This window comes from Macaca thibetana, chromosome 12 (assembly GCF_024542745.1).
Source record: "Macaca thibetana thibetana isolate TM-01 chromosome 12, ASM2454274v1, whole genome shotgun sequence".
NCBI lineage: Eukaryota > Metazoa > Chordata > Mammalia > Primates > Cercopithecidae > Macaca > Macaca thibetana.
In genome coordinates, this window is record NC_065589.1 from 88679881 (window position 1) to 88703212 (window position 23332).

Below are 23332 nucleotides of genomic sequence, written 5' to 3' on the forward strand. Positions count from 1 at the left end.
ATAGCCACCAGCCTTTAGGCACCAAGAATTCCACATTAATAGTGCTTCTGATAAAATCAGGCAGAAGGCTTATTTGTTAAATAAACTTCCTACTTCAGAAATCGTTTCCCCTTCTGTTTTTAAAGCCATAGCCCTGCCTTCCTGATGCACCTTTTCATCCCAGCTTGGATCCATTGTCTAGCATTCCTTCCTATTGAAGATTTACTGCAGTGCTCTCAGACTCATAATCCCACTTGATAAAGATATCTAATAAATATAGAATTTTTATTTTCTAGACAATTTGTAATAATATCCTGAGGAAGAACTGCTCCAAAGGGAATGTAAATTATTAGGGTCCTGAGATAATCTGTCACTGAGAGTTCAATGTCCTGTAAGAAAGTGTGTGGTGTGTTTTTTGTTTTTATAAGTGACTATTTTAAAGAGACAATTTAGCACATCTGAGAAGTTTATCCATCTTATATTATTATTTGGTAGAGAAAAGACTAGGTTTCTTAATTCTTTAAGCCATTCTTGGATCACTTTCCTGAGAGTTTATGTAGCTGGGTCATTCCAGATGTGAACTCAAATTATATTTAAAATAGCCAAAAAAATGAGTATAACATAGGAATTTAGGCAAAGAAGAGTATGTTTCAACATTGGAATACAGGCAAAGATGAGTGCTATAGTTTGGATATTTGACACTCCAAACCTTATACTGAAATTTGATCCCCAGTGTTGGAGGTAGGGGCCTAATGGGAAGTGAAGGTATATCCTTCATGAATGGCTTGGTGCCATCCTTGCAGTAATGACCGAGTTCTCGCTCTATTGGTTTCCAAAATAGTTTCCCTGAGACCTAGTTGTTAAAAGGAAACTGGCACTTCCTATCTCCCTCACTCTAGCTTCCTTTCTTTCCCTACAAGATTTCTGCACATGCTGGCTCCCCTTTACCTTCCACCCTGAGTTGAAGCAGCCTGAGCCCCTTACTAGAAACCAAGCAGATTCTGATGCCATGCTTCTTGTACAGCCTGCAGAGCTGTGAGCCAAATAAACCTTTTTTCTTTTTAAATTACTCATCCTCAGGTATTCCTTTATAGCAATACAATCAGACTAAAACAATGAGTATTATCCAAGCAAATGCAAACCACCAGAATATCTAATTTGGGGGACTTAACTGAGAGTATTAGAGATAAGAAATCTGCAATGTGTAACCACCTACGCCAATAACATTATATATATGACTGTAGCTAAGTGTCAGAGTGATCTCCTCAATTTTGTTAAGAAATTAGAATTGAAATTTAGTGTAATTACTCATATAATTTTAAGCTATTCAATTTTATTTCATTAGATTTAACTAGTAAAACTGAGATACTCTGAAGAACAGGTTGCAAGATGAAAGGAATTATAATAAAGCCTCCATGTGTACTTGAATGATATTTAATTCAGATGTAGTACTCTTACATCAAAGAAAAACTCAGCCAACTACTGACCAAAAATCCATGCATTTTTCGTAAGTGTTCTTGATCATTTGCACCAATTTGAAAAATTTTGTAATTTCCTACCTTGACTAATTCAGCAGGTTTAGGGTAATGGAAAGTAATCATGACCCATCCAATCTAACTGGGGTAGAATTTATCATTATAAAATTTCAGACTATTGCATTAGTTGCATATACAAAAAAAATGATTAGACTACAGGTATCCATGTTTTATTTGAAGGAGAATCAGAAACAAGATATACAAATGATCATGGTATCTGAACCCTAGAAGGTAGTACTTATTCTGTGAATCAACATATACTAGGTCTGGGTGTGGTGGCTCACGCCTGTTATCCCAGCACTTTGGGAAGCCGAGGTGGGCAGATCACGAGGTCAGGAAATCAACACCATCCTGGCCAACATGGTGAAACCCCATCTCTACTAAAAACACAAAAATTAGCTGGGCATGGTGGTGTGTGCCTGTAATCCTAGCTACTTGGGAGGCTGAGGCAGGAGAATCACTTGAACCCAGGAGGCAGAGGTTGTAGTGAGCCGAGATCACACCACTGCTCTTCAGCCTGGCGTCAGAGTGAGACTCCATCTAAACATATGTATTTATATATACAGTGTATATATATCTCTAGTGTATATATATATATACACACACATAAATATATATAGTGTTTACAGATATCTAGTGTATATATACACATATAAATAAATATATATATCTAGTGTGTGTGTATATATATGCATATACACACACTAGAACTTAGGTTCTATTCACTTTAGAAATAGTTGGAAACTATCCACATTTCATTATGATAAAATTATTTTGAGAACCTAATTATTCAAAACAATTGTTGAAATGCTAATCAAAGTCAATGAGGATGCAATGGTCTACCCTTCTGCAATTCAATATTTTTGTAATATTCAACAAATAATATTTATACCATCTGCTCATTAGTTCTATTCCATGAATACAATTCAAGATATTTAGGAAGAATTACTATAATATAATCACATTAATAGATTTACTTAAAACTTTAATTTTAACTGTTAAGCTAATAATTTTATTTTTGTTCCATGTGTACAAACAAACCCCCTTTTCATAAGGAAAGATATCTGATTCTGGTATTCTGTTCATGCTTATTGCCCAGAGAGACCACTGACTTCACTAAAATCAAACAAACAAGCAAAACATTAATTTTGTTCAACTCAAGCCTAAATCATTTAACAAATATTTCTGGGGCATATGAAATGTGCTATACTTAGGGGAGATTGTTTTAACAATGTATAAACCAAAAAAGCCATAAAGTCTAAGACAGACTTTACTTCAACAATTAGATTATTTTAAAATATCTTTTTGTATATCAGTTAAATTACAACACACATGTAATAACCTCAGAGAAAATCCTTGACAATGTATATAACAGGCAAATAATTTATCAACAGAATACTTGAAGATCTATGAATACGTAAAAGAAAGGCAAAAATATTCAATGGTAAAATGAACAAAGTATATGAATAAAAAGGATGACTAGTTTATTTACAGAAGAAATCCCAATGTCAATAGAAACTTGCAAAATATGTTCATTGCTAGCAGCAATTGGGGGAAAAAACAGATTATCTGTGCAATTATCTATACAACTATAAATAAATATGTACATATATGTCTATACATATATATATGCAAAAACAAAAAGATTGATAATCTAGAATGCTGATAGTATACAGTAAGTGCTCAAGCATTGTTGGTGGGAGTGATAATAAAGTACTTCAAGAAGTTAAGAATTTTTGACAATATCTACCAAAATATAAATCTACATATCCATTGATCTAATAAATTTAAGCAAACTTTGTGTTAAGTCATTCATATATTTCACTTAACTCTCAAAAAACTTTATGTGGAAGGCCATATTTTTCTAATCCCCATTTTATAGTAAATAAACTAAGTCCAGAGATTAAGTAAAGAAAGATTAAGTAGAGTCAGGATTTGAATTAACTCAGGTAGTCTGCCTCCAGTGCTCTCATTCTTAGTGCTTCCACATCCCTCAGAAATATCCTCTCAGGTTCACAAAGAAGTTGTCACAGGAGGGTTTCTGTAACTTTTTTGTAGTAAGGGACAACTGAAACCTGCCTAACTGCTTGTCAATATTGGTATGATTAAATAAGTTTTGATATATCCATGCAATGTGAAACTATTTCTCTACAAAATGGAATAACAATTCTAAGCAAATAGTATGTAAAACACTGCAGGGCATAATATTAAGGTAGAAGTAAAGGAGTTACAACAGTACTGATTTTTAAATATATGAATATGTATCCGTATGTGTATGTAAATACATAAGAAAAAGATTTGAAGGATACATGGTAATGGTGATTGGGACTTATATATTTCATTTGCCTCTGACATAGGTTATAAAATAGTACAAATATAATAGATTGGAGCTCAGTAAGCTCTAAAGACAAAATCAAACAAAAAACTATACAACAGATATAGCCCCTTTATTCACATCATTTAGTGGGGGTAAGAAATACTTGAAACATGCATAAATGCTACATTAGGGAAATTACAGGAACCACTGGAGTCTCTGGGGGGAATTACATCAAACCTGATTGACAGGGGTCGATGATTATGGTACTTTAAGCGAAGGTGGCAGCATTCATTAACCACTCAAATACTCTTTTAGACATACAGAAAAACTTCACGGTAAAAGGGAGCATGTTAAGCTTGGAGACCCAATGAATGTAGTTCCACATGGCAGGTATGTGGAAGTCTTGGGAAGAAAGTGTACAAGAAAAGATTGGAAAGTTGGGCAAGGATTGGATCTCACAGGGCCTTGTTGGCCACGTTCATGACTTTTGACTTTGTGTTAAGTCATTAAAAAGTTGTTAGGAAAATAAGAAACCAGTGATAATTTGGTTTGGGAAGGTCCTCCAGCAGCGCTGTAAGGATGGGTGAGGTGTAGGCAAGCTTTGAGACAGGGAGACTGCTGTGGTTTGGATGAGGTTTGTTCCTGCCCAAATTTGTGTTGAATTTGATTCCCAATGTTGCAGTGTTGAAAGGTAGGACCTAGTGGGAGGTGTTTGGGTCATGGGAGTGGATCCCTCATGAATAGATCAATGCCATCTCTGGATGAGTTACTTCAAAAGGGGGTTGTGCCTTCTCATGTTTCGTCTCCTTGTACATACCCATTTCCCCTTCCACCTTCTGCCATGAGTTGAAGTGGCACAAGGCCCTCACCAGATGGTGCCTGATCTCGGACTTCCCAGTCTGCAGAATTGTGAGCCAAACTTCTTATCTTTATAAATTACCCAGCATCAGATATTCTGTTATAGCAACACAAAACAGACTAGCACAGAGCCCCATCAGGATAATCAGGAGGTTGTGTGGATGAAGGTGAGTCTGGAAATGAACACAAATGAATGGATTTGAGAGCAATTAGAAGGTAGAAAAGAAAGGAATTGGAGATTCACTTGAAGACTGTGAGTGAGAAGGAAGAATCTAGGAAAACGTAGACAGTTCACATAAGAATCATATTAATTCTTGAAAATGTGTTTCCCATGTATTAAACATTTAATCTTATTTTTCATTTAAACTAATTACATGTGCTCACGTAGAGAGTTCACTCTTTAATGGCAAAGACAACATTTTAAAAATGTTCATAGTCCCTCCTACTTGCCATAATGACAAACAAGTATTTAACAAGCACTTAACAAGTGAAGACAGAAGTAAGGCAGCATCCTTATTATAAAAATACAAATAAAAACCCATAAAATACCAATAAAAGGACCAATAAAAAATGTTAACCTAATGCCTTAAAGAATTAAAGAATCCAAAACTGTTTTAATTGATTGTAGCAAGGAAAAGCAGTTGATGAATATAGCTGTCATTCTTTATTTTCAATATTTAGCATTTTAGGGCATCACACAAATAATGCATTATGTGTTATTATAACATGGCACATTAAAATAATTTAGAATTTTCTCCTCATCATACCACATTTCCTCATTGGTACTATGGTTGCTGCTGCTAAAAAAGCATTTATTAAAAAATAAAAGTTCAAAACTCATAGGTACAAATGTACTTTATTTTTAGAAGTGCTGCACTGTTTTCAGATGAATTCCTGTTAATCCAACCAAAAACTAATATTCCTAGATTATTACAAAAATATTCACACTGCACATTTTGCTGGAAACAAAATGTGGTTGCAAAATCAGCCTGGAACATTTTCATGACTTACAGAAGAAATTAGGCCCCGCATTCAAAGAGCTGATTATTAAATATTGTACTTTTCAAAAAATCAGCATGTCAAAAACACTAGTATTTCATAGAAATTTCAAGAGATGGAAATGCATATAGGCTTTAAACTTTAATAACAATGCAAAGATGCTGCTAACAAAGCCTGCCCTTGGTGAGTTGATTTTTCTTAAGCATTTTTAAAAGGTTAACGAATAGGGAGTTAACCTTCAAAGTAAGTTCAAGGAGTCTGTAATTGTGTGTTTGTGTTTAACTGGAATAAAGATCAAACTACAATATTGCCAAAGAAAAAATAATCTATTTTTCCTAGTTACATATAAATACCTTTAAAGGTATGTTTTGGGATCCTTTAAATTTAATTTTAATATGTTTCTGCTCAAAACAAGAGTGTGCATCAAGTAAAGGAAGAAGAACCTGGGTGTTATATAAAACCACTGATTCTAATCACCATGCCTGTGGATATACAGCTAGAGATCTACTTTCTCCCCCAAAAGAAAATCACTATTTATAAAACAGCCAGCATATCAAATATACAGAAAGTATTATGACTATAGTTTATCTTAAAGTTCTTAAGCTTTTTACCTGTGACCAAGAGGAAAAGAAAATGTTGCTTTTTATAATGTGGTATTCTGGGAATCGCAGTTTTTGCTTACATAACTTCATTTCAAAGGATTTGCTAGGACAATCAGATTGGTTCAAGCTGAAACAGCTCAATTACTTGTAAAAACTGCCTTAGGCTTTAACAGCCTACAGGGCTTTAAAAATCAATGATACTATAGTATTTGCATCCTTAAGAAGACAGCCAGAAATCAAACTAAACAAATGTAAAAAAAAAAAAAAAATCTATTCTTGAACACTATTTCAAAGTATGTCTATTCTTCATTTACACACTTATTTAGAAGACATAAGTAGACCCTACCAACTTGGTCAATATTACCAAATGGCTAATGAGCATAGGCCAGGACTATTAGGATATACAGTAAATATTGTGAAAAAACTCAGATAAAGGTATTCACACATGTAGCCATTTACACATCTCATTTTTAACTTTAAATTAATTGAGAATCACAAGAAATATAAAAACCAAGATGTATAAAAATAACCTTATTTTAGTTTGTGGGCTCTTGTATTATGTTGCTCTGTTAGACAATTTTATTGTCTGCTTTTATTGTGCCTGTTAGACTTTTTTTTTTTTTTTTTTTTTTTTTTGTTGAGACGGAGTCTCGCTCTGTCACCCAGGCTGGAGTGCAGTGGCCAGATCTCGGCTCACTGCAAGCTCCGCCTCCCGGGTTCACACCATTCTCCTGCCTCAGCCTCCCGAGTAGCTGGGACTACAGGCGCCGCCACCTCGCCCGGCTAGTTTTTTGTATTTTTTTAGTAGAGACGGGGTTTCACTGTGTTAGCCAGGATGGTCTCGATCTCCTGACCTCGTGATCCGCCCGTCTCGGCCTCCCAAAGTGCTGGGATTACAGGCTTGAGCCACCGCGCCCGGCCCTGTTAGACTTTTGTATTAACCCTGGAGGGTAAGATTATACTACAATGTGCACCTATGATTATGGTGAAATCATAAAACCCTAAGCACATATGTAAACCAAAGGAATTTTCTTTTTCTATGGAAAACTCAGAGGAATTGAAACAGCCTTTGCAAAAATTATAACAGTGAGAAAATTATAACAGTGAAAGGGATCTGACCTACCCAACTCTGTCTTGCTTCTAACCTCCAAACTGTCCTTGTTCATTCCTGAGTGCAGGCCAAACAAATTTTGGGAGTGAATTTAGTGTAATGTTGAAAAAAAAACCCAAAACAGCCCTTTCTGAAACAAACCACCTTCTTGCCTAGGGACTAGTCTGCCTTTGTAGGACTAACAAATTAGCCACAAGATTAAAAATTATGGTTTAGGAGTCATGCAGCCAGAGGCCACAACATTCTGAACCTCTCCAAATTGCTCCTGGGGATTACATCACTATTGTGATGTAAAACCTAAGATCATAGCTGCAGATATTTTGCAGACCCTGCATTTTGATGCACCAGCTGATACCACTCAGACGGGTAATCTGGCTCAACCAGTTCTGTGATCCCACTCAGGGACAGAAGACTACAATCAATACCCTATGATTTCATCTCTGACCAATCGGCACTCCCCATTTCTTGACTCCCCCCGCCCCTACCAAATTATCCTTAAAAATCTTGATCCCTGAATTTTTAGGGAGACTGATTTGAGTAATAATGAAACTCTGCTCTTCTGTACAGCCAGCTTTATGTGGCTTAAACTGTTTATCTATTGCAATTCCCCTGTCTTGATAAATCAGCTCTGTCTGGGCAGTGGGCAAGGAGAACCTGCTGTGTGGTTACAGAATGATATAACACAGGAACAGAAAACCAAACACTGCATGTTCTCACTCATGAGTGGGAGGTGAACAATGAGAATACACGGACACGGGGAGGGGAACATCACACACCAGGGCCTTTTGGGGGGTTGGGGGCTAGGGGAGGGATAGCATTAGGAGAAATGCCTAATGTAGATGACGGGTTGATGAGTGCAGCAAACCACCATGGCACGTGTATACCTATGCAAACCTGCACGTTCTGCACATGTATCCCAGAACTTAAAGTATAATAATAAGAATAAAAGAGATTTATGAGGAAGGCCCTTCACCTCTTTTTTAACAGTGGGTCCTTATCCAGGGCTGGATCAGAGAGGTGGGATAAAGGCTTGTCACAATTCTTGTGAAGAGTTTCCCTGGTATAAACCAGACAGCCATGGATCGTTCAGCAGAAAGAAAGAAACAAAAGTGGCTCTCTTTTAAAAGTTATTCATTCATTCTAGTTATTCAACAATTTTTTTTTAAACAAAATGACAGGAAAGTTGCTAGGCATTGTAAATAGTTGTCTCTGAACTACTTTGGATATAGAGACAAGTAATAAAAATTAAAACAATATGGTAAGAAGTGACGATGGTTTGCCCATGTTATCAAACTTCAGGGAATACAAAGAGAAAGAATACCCAGATAGTTCAAGACAGATAGAGCTGAAACATTCCTGAAGCCAACCAATAAAGTAGGCATGTGAGATTTTATAGAGTATATTGGAAGTAAGTTATTGTCAGAATTAAAGTTATAAAGGCTCAGCACTTAGACTGAAGTTTGAGAAACTGCCTAAGTGAAGAATACAATTTCAGAGTAGAAGCCCACATGTAAAAAGCGGAAATCTCACAAAACATTGGAAAAATTAACAAATATATAGAGGAATTTCTAGAAAGAACAAGTATTATTTATTTCCCCATGTTAAGGAAGTTCTGGGAAGCTCAATATAAACTCATAAACTCTTTACAGTTTTTCATACGCATGTGTGTGTGTGTGTGTGTGTGTGTGCATGCATGTGTATTATAGTAAAGGATATAGTTCTAACTGTGGATGCGAATGCATGTAGTTTCCACCCCTTCTTCCTGAACACATACACCAGATTCTCTCTTTACAAACTCACCCATTCCCCAAGGGATGAAAAATAGAAAATAAAAAATTCCAGAGCATAGCAAAGAAGTGTATGATTTTGATTTTAAATTAAAATGACCACCACTCTCTTAGCCTAAATTAACAATGGCTGAAATTGTTATCATAAAAATAATAGATTTATGACTTCCTGAATACAACCTGTTTTATTTGTTTTTGGATGATCCGAAATCCTCACAGGGTTCAAATTGTTTTAGACATCCAGCTCCAGTTTCCAGCCTGTGTCCATTCTTCCTTTTTCAGGGAGAAGCAATTCATTGTTTTATGTTTCAGGTTTGGGGTTTCCTCCCTCTGCCCACACTATTGCTGGTAGATTCTACCATTGCTTAGCTGCACTGACTGTCTCTGAGACACACGTAAGCATAAATGCCCTTTAGAAGTTCTTAGATATCTTCAACACATTCCCCAAAAGTCCTTGTTCTGCCTCCCAAACTACTTTTCTAGAGTTAAATAAATCCATTTTATAAGAACAATAACCCCAAATAATATTTATTGTAATGTAAAATCTGCACTTTCCAGGATATACAAGCAGTCCCTATTGTGCAACATAAAGTCATTAGTTCCAGATAGCAGGCATTTTTTTCCACCCTTTACATTCTATAGTCATTTCATTACAGTTTGAGAGATGGTTCCATCATTTATCTGCCTTTTTCATTCAGTGGAAAATTATACAAAAGACTAGCACAGTACTTTTCACAAATATTCATCATGGACGAATATAATACACGTGATTACAATTATTCTCAATTACTCATATTCCTGAGTGTATGTTGCATGCAATCACACATAACACACTTTTTCCCTCCATTACTCCTTTATTCATATTTGAACTTATATATTTCTACAAGTAATGATTTGAATTCAAAAAGTATCATCAAAAGAAAATGAAAAGGTTACATAAATGTCACTGCCTTGCTGTGAATATTACACGCTCTTGCTGAATTCGACTCTGAACATCTGGACTAGAGTTCTACTATAAAGAGAAATACATCTATGCATGAAATGGTGTTCCTGGTAATAGTTTTTTAACATAGAAGAGGCTTGAAAACGTGTGAAAAAGTCCTTTTCCTAATCACACACTTAAACATACAATGCCCTCATTCTTCTCTATATAGGAATGCTGGATCTTAATCAGAAACTTCATACTGCTCCTTCCGCTCCTTCTCTTCTAGGTACTTGTATATAAAAAAGTTTTGGCCGGTGCGGTGGATCAAGCCAGTAATCACAGCACTTTGGGAGGCTGAGGGGCGGAGCACTGGAGGTCAGGAGTTCGTGACCAGCCTGGTCAACATGGTGAAACGCCGTCTCTACTAAAAATACAAAAATTAGCCAGGCATGGTGGCGGCCACCTGTAGTCCCAGCTACTGGAGAGGCTGAGGCAGGAGAATCACTCGAACCGGGAGGCGGAGCTTGCAGTGAGCTGAGATCATGCCACTGCACTCCAGCCTGGGCAACAGAGTGAGGCTCAGTCTCAAACAAAAAAGAGTTTGAATTTCCTTATGAGGACTAAACTAGGACCCTTTCCTCTCTCGTCCAAGTTCCTATCACGCCCTATAGACCATACAATCTCATCAGATGGGTTTATTTAATCCTGTGTAATGTGGGTTAGTGGCTGATATAGGAGTTAAGACGAAATTACTTAGACAGACAGTGAGGGTACAGGAGTTCTCGGTAAGGTTTTCCTTTTTAATGAAAAACAGCCCCCCAAAATCATTTTCTAACAAAGAGCAGTCTGTAAAATTGAACTGCAGACATAGATGCCCACAGCTGGGCCAATCATGTTCAAAACAGCGACTCCATCTTCCCTTTTCTCTTTGGCAGCCACATGTACATTAAGGAGCAGACAAGATGGCGCCAGTGGAGTGGAAAGTCCATTTGCATAATAAGATTAGGGTTGGGTGGCCAGCCTTGCTGCACCGGGTGTAAAGGGCATACCTGATGGAACTATTCTGTGGGCCCTAGTAAATCGGCCTCCTCAAGGCTGCCTATAAAATCCCGTGCATCCGACTCTGGTGGTCTTTCCCTTTCGGAAGTCCTCTTTCTCAGAGAGAGAGGGCTGTCCTCCTTTCTCTCTCTTCTGCCTATTTAACCTCTGCTCCTAAACTCCTCCTGCGTGTCCCTGTCCTAAATTTTCTTGACATGAGGGAACAAGCCCCTAGTATTTACCCCAGACAACGTAGCCGCTTCATTGCCAATCTGATTCTGGCATAAAAACATATGACAGATAAAGAAGGAACTCCAAAGTATATTTCTTTACCATGTTTTGAAATGATCCTGCAAAGACATCTTTTGTGGGGGAAAATCTGCATCTAGAGCCTTCCCCTTCCAGTCCCTCCCAAACCTGAGGAGATTAACTGAGCGTTTAGCTACCTTTTAAAGGTTTGAATAGGAAACACTTGCCAACTATTGCCTCTAAGGTGGCCACCTATGATACTTCATCTGCATAATAAGAACCTTGGTTTCCACAACCTCCTATCTTAACCCAGTCACTCTCCCATTGATTCTAGGTCTTTAGATAATAACTTGACCAAACCAATATATCCCTCATATGCATTCACCGATGTGTCTTATGTCTCTCTAAAATGTATAACATCAACCTATAACCCAACCATCTTGGGCACATGTTCTCTGGAACTCTTGACACTGTGCCTTGGGCCAGGTTCACTCAAATTTGGTTCAGAATAAAGCTCTAAATGTTTTACAGAGTTTGACTCTTTTCATTGACACTTAAATATACCTTCAAAAATCAGAGCATGCCAATTAAAATCAAATAGGCTTTTCTAAGCCAGCTAATAGATTATATTACAGAAAGAGTATGCAGGCCTGGATTTTTGTTGTTGTCCTTATGGGTTACATAATAATGACAATAATGATGCTAATGACCATAAGGCCTATACAAAAACTGAGTCCATCTGTATCCTTATTTTTCTCCCTTTTTAAATGCTTCAGCTTTTTTTTTTTCTTTTTCTTTTTGTAATGTGGCTATTGCAGATATCTAGAAAACTATAAAGAATGTAATTACTAATAATCCCACCACCCAGTAATAGGATTTTCTCATTTTTTCCTTCTTAATGACTTTCAATTCTTAAAATAAGTAATGTATGAATATTGAGAGAATTTAGAAAATATATAAAAATATAAGGAAAAGAATTACCCATAATCTTACCACCCACTGATAGCCTATATTTACTTCTATTTCAATACATATACTTCTCTGTAACTAAAGTATGAAAACATTTTAGTCTTATATTATTTTCCACACATATTTATTGATGAATAATTTACTATGTTCTTCAGAAATATAAATTTGAATATCTGCCTAATTTTCTATCTTGTTTCTGTATGAAGTCATTTAACCTTCCCCTACTAAGATATTTTTTAAAATATTCTTAATTTGAGTTAATAATAAATATAGATCTCTCTGTACAGCTTGCTCCATTTTTCCAACATAATACTCAGGTTGAGACAAAAAAGATAGTATTTAGGTGTTTGAAATATAGTTCTTATTTTACATCAAAATTTACTTCATAGTACAATTGTCTCATATACACTTTTCTTCAATATTATGGTAATAAACAATATTTTAACTAGTAGAATAACAGCAATAATGAAACACATGTTCAGTATGTTTCAATTTTATTTTCTCCTGTAGAGAAAGAAAAATGTCAGAATTGTGTACCTGGGGATATGATGTAGAAGAAATCTTTAAATTCATCCATCCAAACTTCTGCCAGTCTCCTGTTGTTCTTGTTGATGACATGACCAGTGCCACCAGGAAAAGTGTATGGAGTCGCCTTCCGAAAAACATGACCAACATGGGAGCAAGTAACAATCTCCAAGGAGCCTCCACATTGCCAAATCTGGGAAAAGGAACAATCATTGTAAATAATGCAATAATATTGAATGAGATGAAGCAACTGAAACTTAGGCCTAATCTTCAGATCTTACATGTTTCAAGCAAATATCTGACGCAAAATTTAGAACTAGTACACTATACTTACTTTTGGCAAAGGATGCAAATTTGGAAGATCTTGATATATTAAAATACTTGAAGCATTGGAATTATGGAGGTAAGATATAATTAATTCATATCTCTTTATGAACTAATTTCTAGTTTCTAGTAGTTAACCTAATTGCTAGTTAGTAGATTTGTTACTCAAATCTGCTATTAATGAATTTGTACATGTTGTATGCTGTTGTCAAAAACTAAATTTGATTTGGAGAAAAATCAGTTATTTTCTATCCACCTGGAATTATAAATGACCGTTCATTCTAAGCTGTTCCTATACCTTGCATCTTCAGGCTTTGGATTTATTATTAAGATGTGCTAGGACACCTTTATAGGTGCTCAGCATCTACATATCCTTCAAAACTCATCTTCACCAAGATCATTTCTTCTAGAAAGCTCTGGGGGGAGATTTAGTAATGTGTACCTTTTGTATTTTAAGCATTTTTTACTGAAGGACTGAATACAATTATTCACTTCCTTATCACTCCTTTAAAACTATAAATTCTTAGAAAATATACCATATATTTCTTAGTATCCTAGAATTCACTGTGTATTTGAGGCTAAGTATTATATAAACTATCCATAAAATACTTATTTCTATGAAATTACATTGTATAGCCATAACGTATATTGTTTCTTTCTATATATGTGTTTACACACACAGTACTATACATACAAGTGTGCATATATGTATTTCTTATATATATGCTACATGTTTTCTTGTCACAATAAATAGAAGTCATAGTTACTGCTCTACAAAATTTGGAAGACATGGTTTTATATTGTAACTAACATTGTTTTTATTTGATACATATGATTTAAGCAGAGTGACTTTTTTTGAAAGAAAAATATCTTTCTGGCCATTTCTGGCCAGGTGCGGTGGTTCACACCTGTAATCCCACCACTTTGGGAGGCTGAGGTGGGTGGATCACGTGAGGTCAGGAGTTTAAGACCAGCCTGGCCAACATGGGAAAACCCTGTCTCTACTAAAAATACAAAAATTAGCCGGATGTGGTGGCACACACCTGTAATCCCAGCTACTCAGGAGGCTAAGGCAAGAGAATCGCTTGAACTCAGGAGGCAGAGGTTGCAGTGAGCCAAGATCATGCGCCATTGCACTCCAGCCTGGGTGACAAGAACAAAACTCTATCTCAAAAAAAAAAAAAAAAAAAAAAAGAAAAGAAAAGAAAAGAAAAAAAAAGAGAAAGAAAGAAAAAAGAAAAATATCCTTCCACCTGGCCCTTCAGATAACATTTAGCTTAGAAGAGAGCTGCTATTGGACTTGGGTAGCAGTAAGATACATTCACTTTTTTATCAGAAGATAAAAGATGATAAATAATGTCATAATAATCAATAATGGTTTGTGCATTTCATGTAAATCTCTTCTTTTTTATTTTATAATTTTTAAACAGTGCTCTTTTTTGGTTCCATATGAACTTTAAAGCAGTTTTTTCCAATTCTGTGAAGAAACTTATTGGTAGCTTGATGGGGATGGCATTGAATCTATAAATAACCTTGGGCAGTATGGCCATTTTCACATATTGATTCTTCCTATCCATGAGCATGGTATGTTCTTCCATTTGTTTGTGTCCTCTTTTATTTCACTGAGCAGTGGTTTGTAGTTCTCCTTGAAGAGGTCCTTTACATCCCTTGTAAGTTGGATTCCTAGGTATTTTATTCTCTTTGAAGCAATTAGTGTGATGCTAGCAGAAAAATAGGTCCAACAAATACTGAAATACAGATGAATATGAGAGAAGAATAGAAACCTTCCTCGATCATTCTTAAATAATCAAAGTATTTCATTGATTGATAACTTCATCTTTCTAGCTTCATGAAATATATGAACCTTCTTGTCATTATGCATATTTTTACATTCTTCCTTCCTGTTAAAATGGAGGCAATTAATCCCTATCCTATCAAAGATAAATCAATACTTCTTTTTCAGCCCCCCATTATATGCCTTATTATATCCCTTGTACCTTTGTTAAAGATGTCACTAATTTAGTCATTCCCCTTGCTTTTCTCCTGAAATATTAATCATGTTTCTCATTACTAGATTATGCCTATCTTTGCATAATACCCTCTAAAGTCGTCTATCTTTCAAATAGCTTTAAAAATTTATAAAACACAACAAAAAGTCAATTGCTTAATATCTATATCCTAGATATCTCATTGTTTCCTTTTACCATTAAATAATATAAAATATATATTTAATCTATGTTTTATATTTTATATATAATACATTTGTATCTCTAATATGTATTTTATATTTTTGTCATGGTAAAATTATGAATTATGTAATTTTAGTGTATTAGTGATACACGTTCTTAGGAAACAACAGTGAAAGCAGAAAGACAATTAAGATTCTATTGAGTTGACAGACAAGAGATGCTGGGGATTAGGGCAAGGATGGTGGCAGTGGAAACAGAGAGAGATGGTGCCACGTTCCTAAAGAACATGTATCACTAATATGGTAAAAATATATTTTAGTGGCCAGGTGCGGTGGCTCACGCCTGTAGTCCCAGCATTTTGGGAGGCCGAGGTGGGCGGATCACGAGGTCAGGAGATCGAGACCGTCCTGGCTAACACAGTGAAACCCCGTCTCTACCAAAAATACAAAAAAATTAGCTGGGTGTGGTGGTGGGCGCCTGTAGTCCCAGCTACTTGGGAGGCTGAGGCAGGAGAATGTCATGAACCCAGGAGGTGGTGCTTGCAGGGAGCCGAGATTGAGCCACTGCACTCCAGCCTGGGCGACAGAGTGAGACTCCGTCTCAACAACAACAACAACACTAACAACAAAATATTAATATATATATAAAATATATAAATATGTAATTTATAATATATATTATAATATGTAATATTTTTTATAAATATATAATATAAATATATTTATATAAGCATTTTGTATTATATTATGCTAATTATGTAAAATATTATGTAATTATGTAGAATATTATGCTAATATTTATATTAGCATAAACATGTATGATATATTTATATAAATATATAATATAAATATATCATATTTATATATTATATATATATTTAGTGATACATGTTCTTTCCTTTCCTCAATTTCCATTTCTTTTTGACCTACTGTAAAAATTGCTGTTTATTTGTGTAGCTCCTTACAATTCCTCTGGTCAAAATAACAAATATCCCTTGATGCATTTATGATCTTGTTGACTCTTTTCTTGGAGTCTCCTGATTTTCCTCTTTTATATGTTTATCCATTTTTACTTTAAATTTATATTTCAATGCTGGCCTTAATCTTTCTTTATACATTTAATGGGCGGTCTCATTTGTTACTATTAATTTACATAGGACCTGCATGCCAACAATCTCAACATTTATATCTCAGCCCAGACCTCTTTTCTGGGATCCAGACTTGTGTATCTATACATCTACTTGATACTTCCTCTTGTATGTTCCAGAAACATACAAACAGAAATGTTCAAACTTGGTTTGTTGATCACCCATGTTCTGTCAGCCAGGTCTTATTTTTTTCTAATTTTTTTTTTTCCAATTGATAGTATATGGTGCCAACATTCACCCAGATAGTCAAACCAATAAATACATAAGTAAAATAAATAAATAAAACTAGAACATATCATTGACTTATTTATTTCATCACCTGTATGCATATGCAATCCACTATTAAATCCTAGTAGTGCTATCTGTAAAATAATTCTCCATATGGCCATCTGTCTTTGTTTGCTTGGGCTGCCGTAACAAAATCCTGGGAGGCTTAAACAACAGAAATCTCCTTCTCACAGTTCTAGGGGCTGGGAAGTTAAAGACCAAGGTGCCAGCACGGTCAGTTCCTCATAAAGGTGTTCTTCCTGACTTGTAGATGACTATCTTTTTGCTGTGTCCTTCCATCATGGAGAGAGCACACTGGTTTTTCTTTCTCTTCTTGTAAGGATATCAGTCCTATCAAATTAGGACCCCACCCTTATGACCTCATTTTTCTTCAATTCCCTCCTCACAGGCCATATGTGAGGAGGTAATTGAAGCCTTCAATACATGAATTTTGTGGGAGCCTTCTCTCCGTTTCCACTGCCACCATCCTTGTCCTAATCACCAGCATCTCTTGTCTGTCAATTCAACAGACTCTTAATTGTCTTGCTGCTTTCACTGTTGCTTTCTACAATTTGTTTTGTACTGAGAAATCAAAGTGATCTTTTAAAAATTTAATTACTTAATTTTACTTCCCTGCTTAAATCCTTGAATGGTTTCTCATTGCACTGTGAATGTAAACACAATTCTTTAGCAGGGCCTCTAAGACCATACCTGATTTTCCCTCTCTGTCAAAAAACACTGGTGATATTGGCCCCCTGCCACATTCTAGAATAACATACCACATACCTTTTCACACACCAAATTCTCAAATCTCCTTCCCCTGTACCTGGAATACAGTTCTGTCAGCCCTTCACCTTGGCTACCTCTTTCCCATACTTGTCATCTCAGCTGAAACATCACTTCATCAGAGAGGTCTTCTCCAGTTGCTATATTTAAAGTAGCCCCACCCCAGTTATTTTCTCTAAGAGAACCCTGTTTAGTTCCCTCTTTGCTTACCACAATCTGTAACTTGTTTATTTGTATTCCTATATACTTTCTTTCCTCAACTAGAATGTAGGCTCTAAAAAGGACAGTGGAGATGTCTGGTCATTTTTGTAGCCCTAGAGCTAAGCCCAGTGCTACATACATAGTAGATGTTACTATATGTTGGTTGAACGGACAAATGGACAATTCAAAATTAACTACCAAGGTTAACATTAAAAATAAAAGACATTCCTGGTACAGTGATGAGGTTTAAACTTTTTTTTTTTTTTTTTGCAATTTTAAATGGCATTTTTGTAGGCAATATCTTTAAAAGACTAGGTAAAATAATCTAGTCAAATGATATGCAACTGTTTTTCCACATGTCTTGGGAACTGAGGAAGTTCTTCGGAGGTCACAGCATAACGAAGAAAAATTAGAAATGGTTGATAGTTTATGGCAAATGAGATTGCTCAATGATACAATCTTAATTTTTAATGTGCTATGAAATCTATTTAACTAAGATCACACAAATCTCTTTCTCTCTCAGACATGATTTAGTAGAGTACTCAACATTCATTCCATGACCAGGCTTTTGTAAAAGGTGCTCCAATTTCAGAAGAAATGACACATGACTTGTTATACATGAGAAGGAATTTAAGGTCTTCTCTTTATTGTGAGGAACACAAGGTGTTTGCTAAAGAGGCTTTTCCCTCCCTTCCTATGGAATATGCATAAATGAAGAGCTTCTTTCCTCCTTCACCCAAACAAAGGAGCTAACGGAATGAAGAAGAGACTGGCATTTCTCTCCCGGCTGGATAGTTGCACAGCAAATTAGCACGCTAGCCTGGTGCTGCCTTTAGAACAGAGAAGAATGTGTTCAGAGAGCTACATGACCCTAGGAAAAGAGAGTCCGCTCCCAATCTAGTGAATTCTGAAGCTATGATTGGGGTTTATTGTACAGGTTGTTTCAGCAGAATTGATAGGTCCAGTGATGCAGTGAACCTGGAGGAAGTGGTCTTTAATAGCATCTGGACAAGACCACAGTCATTTCTGGGATCTATAGAGCATGGAACATAGAAAAGAAAGAATGAGCTATGGGACTAACAGTATGGCAGATCAGCAAGGAGGCACACTTTGAGAAAGGCAGCTGGGTGAAATAGAGACTAAGATCTCCCTCTCCAAAAAGGCCCTTGGAAAAGAGAAGAAATAAAGGTTGAAGCTGAGCACAGTTTGAAGAAAACAATAAAACTATGTATGGAAAATAATCACCTGGGTAAGGCCACCAATAGCAAGTGGAACCATATGGAGCCAACAACGGCAAGCCATCATCAAACTTACCACAAAAGACCAGCCATTTTTCTAGCCTTCCTATTTGACCTTACCCACTGGGGAAGGCAACCCACAAACCCCTGCCCTCTTTCATTCCAAGCTCCTCTTTCATCATGGGCCTAGGGAGAGAAGAGAATGTGAGTGATATGTGCCTACAAAAATCAAGGCTTTACAGTGGACATTAGAGTTTTCTCTAATGGCTGGGCATGGTTCCTCACGCCTGGACCTTGGGAGGCCCAGGTGGGCCAATCACCTGAGGTCAGGAGTTTGAAACCAGCCTAACTAACATGGTGAAACCTCGTCTCTACTAAAATTTAAAAAATACAAAAAATTAGCTGGGCATGGTGGCAGGTGCCTATAATCCCAGCTACTTGGGAGGCTGAGGGAGGAGAATCACTTGAACCCGGGAGGCAGAGGTTGCAGTGAGCCAAGGTCGCGCCACTGCACTCCAGCCTGCGTGACAGAGAGAGACTCCATTGCAAACATAAAAAATAAAATAAAATAAAAAGAATTTTCAATAACTAAAAGTTATTACAAAGCTATAAAATCAGTGCTAAATAACATTAAGGACTGAAAATGAGTATTCTTCAGAGCATAAAAGGAATAATTGGGGAAAAAACCCATTTTAAATCTGCACTCCACTAAATTCAGACTGAGCCCTGTTTAACTAGTGACTGACAGTTGTCCTCAGGACTCTCTCCATTTGCCTTTTTACAAATATGGATTAGTACTGTGGTTGTGTGAGTTAGATGCACAGGGCTCTTTATTTCCACCCTGTTGCTTCTTGGTCTTCCCCATAGCTTGTGGGTTTATTGGTTCTCTGCCAATATCAGGGCTCTGAATATAATACTCCAAAATATGTCAAGTTGGCAATTGAAAAAACTGCAGTAGCCAGGACGCCACTCTGACCTTCTCCCACCTTTCTACCCTGAAGTATAGCCATAAAGAAATTCTCTGACTTACTCTGCCTGAAAGAAGATCATAAGACTCTAATTTTAGAGGGGTTCTGCCCTATAGCTTCAGGCCAAGAAGAATCTGAACAAACCAACCTTGCTAAGTGCCCCGCTTCCTTTAATTCCATTAGATCACACTTAATTTTTGTCCAAGCATACTGTCCATTCTTCTCAGATCCTAAGGATAAAAGTATCATTGACTTATGAAACAGATGCCTAAGGATAAAAATTCTTGGATCTTTAGGTCTTCATTTCTGAAGGCTCTCATTTGACATAAAACTTGGGTTAAATAAATTTGTCATGATATCCTTTTGTGAATCTGTCTGTCTTTTGTATAAGGGTGTCAGTTATAAACCTTGTGACAGGCAGGGAAAAGATATTGTTTTGTTTTCCCCTATATCCTGAACGTGCACACAGAACAGGAAATGAAATCTGGTTTGAAATCTTTTAAAGTAGGGTTCTAATGGTCTCACTCCTTTCCATCTTAATTGGCAAAGATAAGGATATATGAAAGTGCAGATTTTATGTTATCCTCCTGACATGTAATGACATTTTGTATGTACATATACAGGTATAATGCTGCAACGGTTGATATTTGTAAGACAAGAAAAACCTGTCTGACTTTGATTCTCACAGATAAAGGCATTTCTTAAATATATTGAGGATAGATACAAAGAAGTGGTGGCAACTGTTCCATAACTCAATGAACACTGGCTCATGTTTTGCCTGTATGCCATAGGCTACTGACTCTTGAAATAATGTGAGTGCTTCTCCCATCAGCCATCTGTGCTCACAGAATGTGCAGATAAATGCTGATATTGTATTTCCTAGGTAAAGCCTCTCCTCAAAATTTGTACAAAAATAAAAAGATTGAGGTAGAAATGCATAACACTGTGCATTAATTAGGCTAATATCTACTCATAGTAATACTAAGTTAAAATAAGAATAAAACATTCAATTTATGAAATATTGACCAGATAAATGTCATATATTTAGACTCCGGGGTAATGTGAAAAAAATAAATGTTAAAGCAGAAAGAACTCAAATTGAGTGGAGTCCACAATGACTACCTCAATAATTTCCTTTAGTGTACCCTCAACATTTTAAAAGGAAGTGAGAAAAGAAAGAAGGAACATTATGACCCAGTCATACCATTCAGGACATAGGCATGGGCAAGGACTTCATGTCTAAAACACCAAAAGCAATGGCAACAAAAGCCAAAATTGACAAATGGGATCTAATTAAACTAAAAAGCTTCTTCACAGCAAAAGAAACTACCATCAGAGTGAACAGGCAACCTACAGAATGGGAGAAAATTTTTGCAATCTACTCATCAGACAAAGGGCTAATATCCAGAACCTACAAAGAACTCAAACAAATTTACAAGAAAAAAACAAACAACCCCATCAAAAAGTGGGCAAAGGATATGAATAGACATTTCTCAAAAGAAGACATTCATACAGCCTACAGACACATGAAAAAATGCTCATCATCACTGGCCATCAGAGAAATGCAAATCAAAACCACAATGAGATACCATCTCACACCAGTAAGAATGGCAATCATTCAAAAGTCAGGAAACAACAGGTGCTGGAGAGGATGTGGAGAAATAGGAACACTTTTACACTGTTGGTGGGATTGTAAACTAGTTCAACCATTATGGAAAACAGTATGGCGATTCCTCAAGGATCTAGAACTAGAAGTACCATATGACCCAGCCATCCCGTTACTGGGTATATACCCAAAGGATTATAAATCATGCTGCTATAAAGACACATGCACACGTATGTTTATTGCAGCACTATTCACAATAGCAAAGACTTGGAATCAACCCAAATGTCCATCAGTGACAGACTGTATTAAGAAAATGTGGCACATATACACCATGGAATACTATGCAGCCATAAAAAAGGATGAGTTTGTGTCCTTTGTAGGGACATGGATACAGCCGGAAACCATCATTCTCAGCAAAGTATCGCAAGAACAGAAAACCAAACACCGCATGTTCTCACTCATAGGTGGGAACTGAACAATGAGATCACTTGGACTTGGGAAGGGGAACATCACACACTGGGGCCTATCACGGGGAAGGGGAAGCAGGGAGGGATTGCACTGGGAGTTATACCTGATGTAAATGACGAGTTGATGGGTGCTGATGAGTTGATGGGTGCAGCACACCAACACGGCACAAGTATACATATGTAACAAACCTGCACCTTATGCACATGTACCCTAGAACTTAAAGTATAATAAAAACAAAAAACAAAAACTTGGGCTATGAAATAAGCAAACAGAATTTCTCTACTGGCTCTGTCACGTACTATGTATACTTGTGAAAATTATTATTTAAGTCTTTTAGGCCTTAACTTTCCCAATGGAAAGTGGGAATAATAATGACTACTTCCAAGACCCTAATAAGATTTTATGTGTAAAGGAACAAGGAACTATGTCTGGCACTTGATATGGGATGAAGTAAAATGATACTTGGATATTATTTAACTTTTATTGCCATAATTTCTCAGGGAAATCAACATCTATAGATTATTAGCTCATTCTTGCTTTTTAAAAAGAATTTTATTCAGGTCTTAAAAATGTTGTGTTTCTTTAAAATTACAACATCAGTGTCCAGGAGTTATGTACATTGTGTGGAGTCTAAAAGAATAGTCTATTAGCTTCTAATTAGAATACTGCATTTTATTCCCTGAAATTATTTTACAATGTCTGAACAAACACTATAAGCTGAATAAAACATGATATCTCATTCACATGAACAAGTGACATCTGAATTACTTTGTATCACTGAGTATATCCGATTGTTATTTTCTAGGCTTTCAACAGATTAATATTTTATATTTTATCTCTTTCAAGTAAATTTGATCATGTATACAATATAAACTATCCTATCATCCACAGGGAATTAAAACTTGTCTTTGTTCCCAGATATTTTTATAAATGTCTTATGATGGAGAAGGTTCTTAATCAAAATGTAAAATGCCCATTGCTCATTTGATAATCTACTCTATTTTCTTTCCCCTGCTAGGAGACAATTAACTAACATACTTCATCCTTTTCATGGTTTTTGGCACCTACATCAGTGACATTTTAATTAAAGTTCATAAACTTCATAAGCTCCACTTTGCAATCTCAGTTCTAGTGCTACTATTGTTTCTAATTTTACAGCTGTTGTACCAAATTCATGCAACTGCTTGTTTTTATATTAATCTTTATCTTTCCCCTAACCCATAAACATACTATGTCTGGCACAA

The 23332-nt window shown here is 36.2% G+C and overlaps 1 protein-coding gene across 7 annotated transcripts in view; it reads right to left on the reverse strand.

Moving 5' to 3' along the window:
- Positions 1-23332, reverse strand: part of GALNT13 (polypeptide N-acetylgalactosaminyltransferase 13) — a 612881-nt gene that overhangs the window by 140179 nt on the left and 449370 nt on the right. For all 7 annotated transcript variants that reach the window (XM_050752066.1, XM_050752064.1, XM_050752067.1 and 4 more), the window contains one exon: positions 12907-13087. In XM_050752066.1, coding sequence (XP_050608023.1) covers positions 12907-13087 — 181 coding nt within the window. The remainder of the gene's footprint in view (positions 1-12906; positions 13088-23332) is intronic.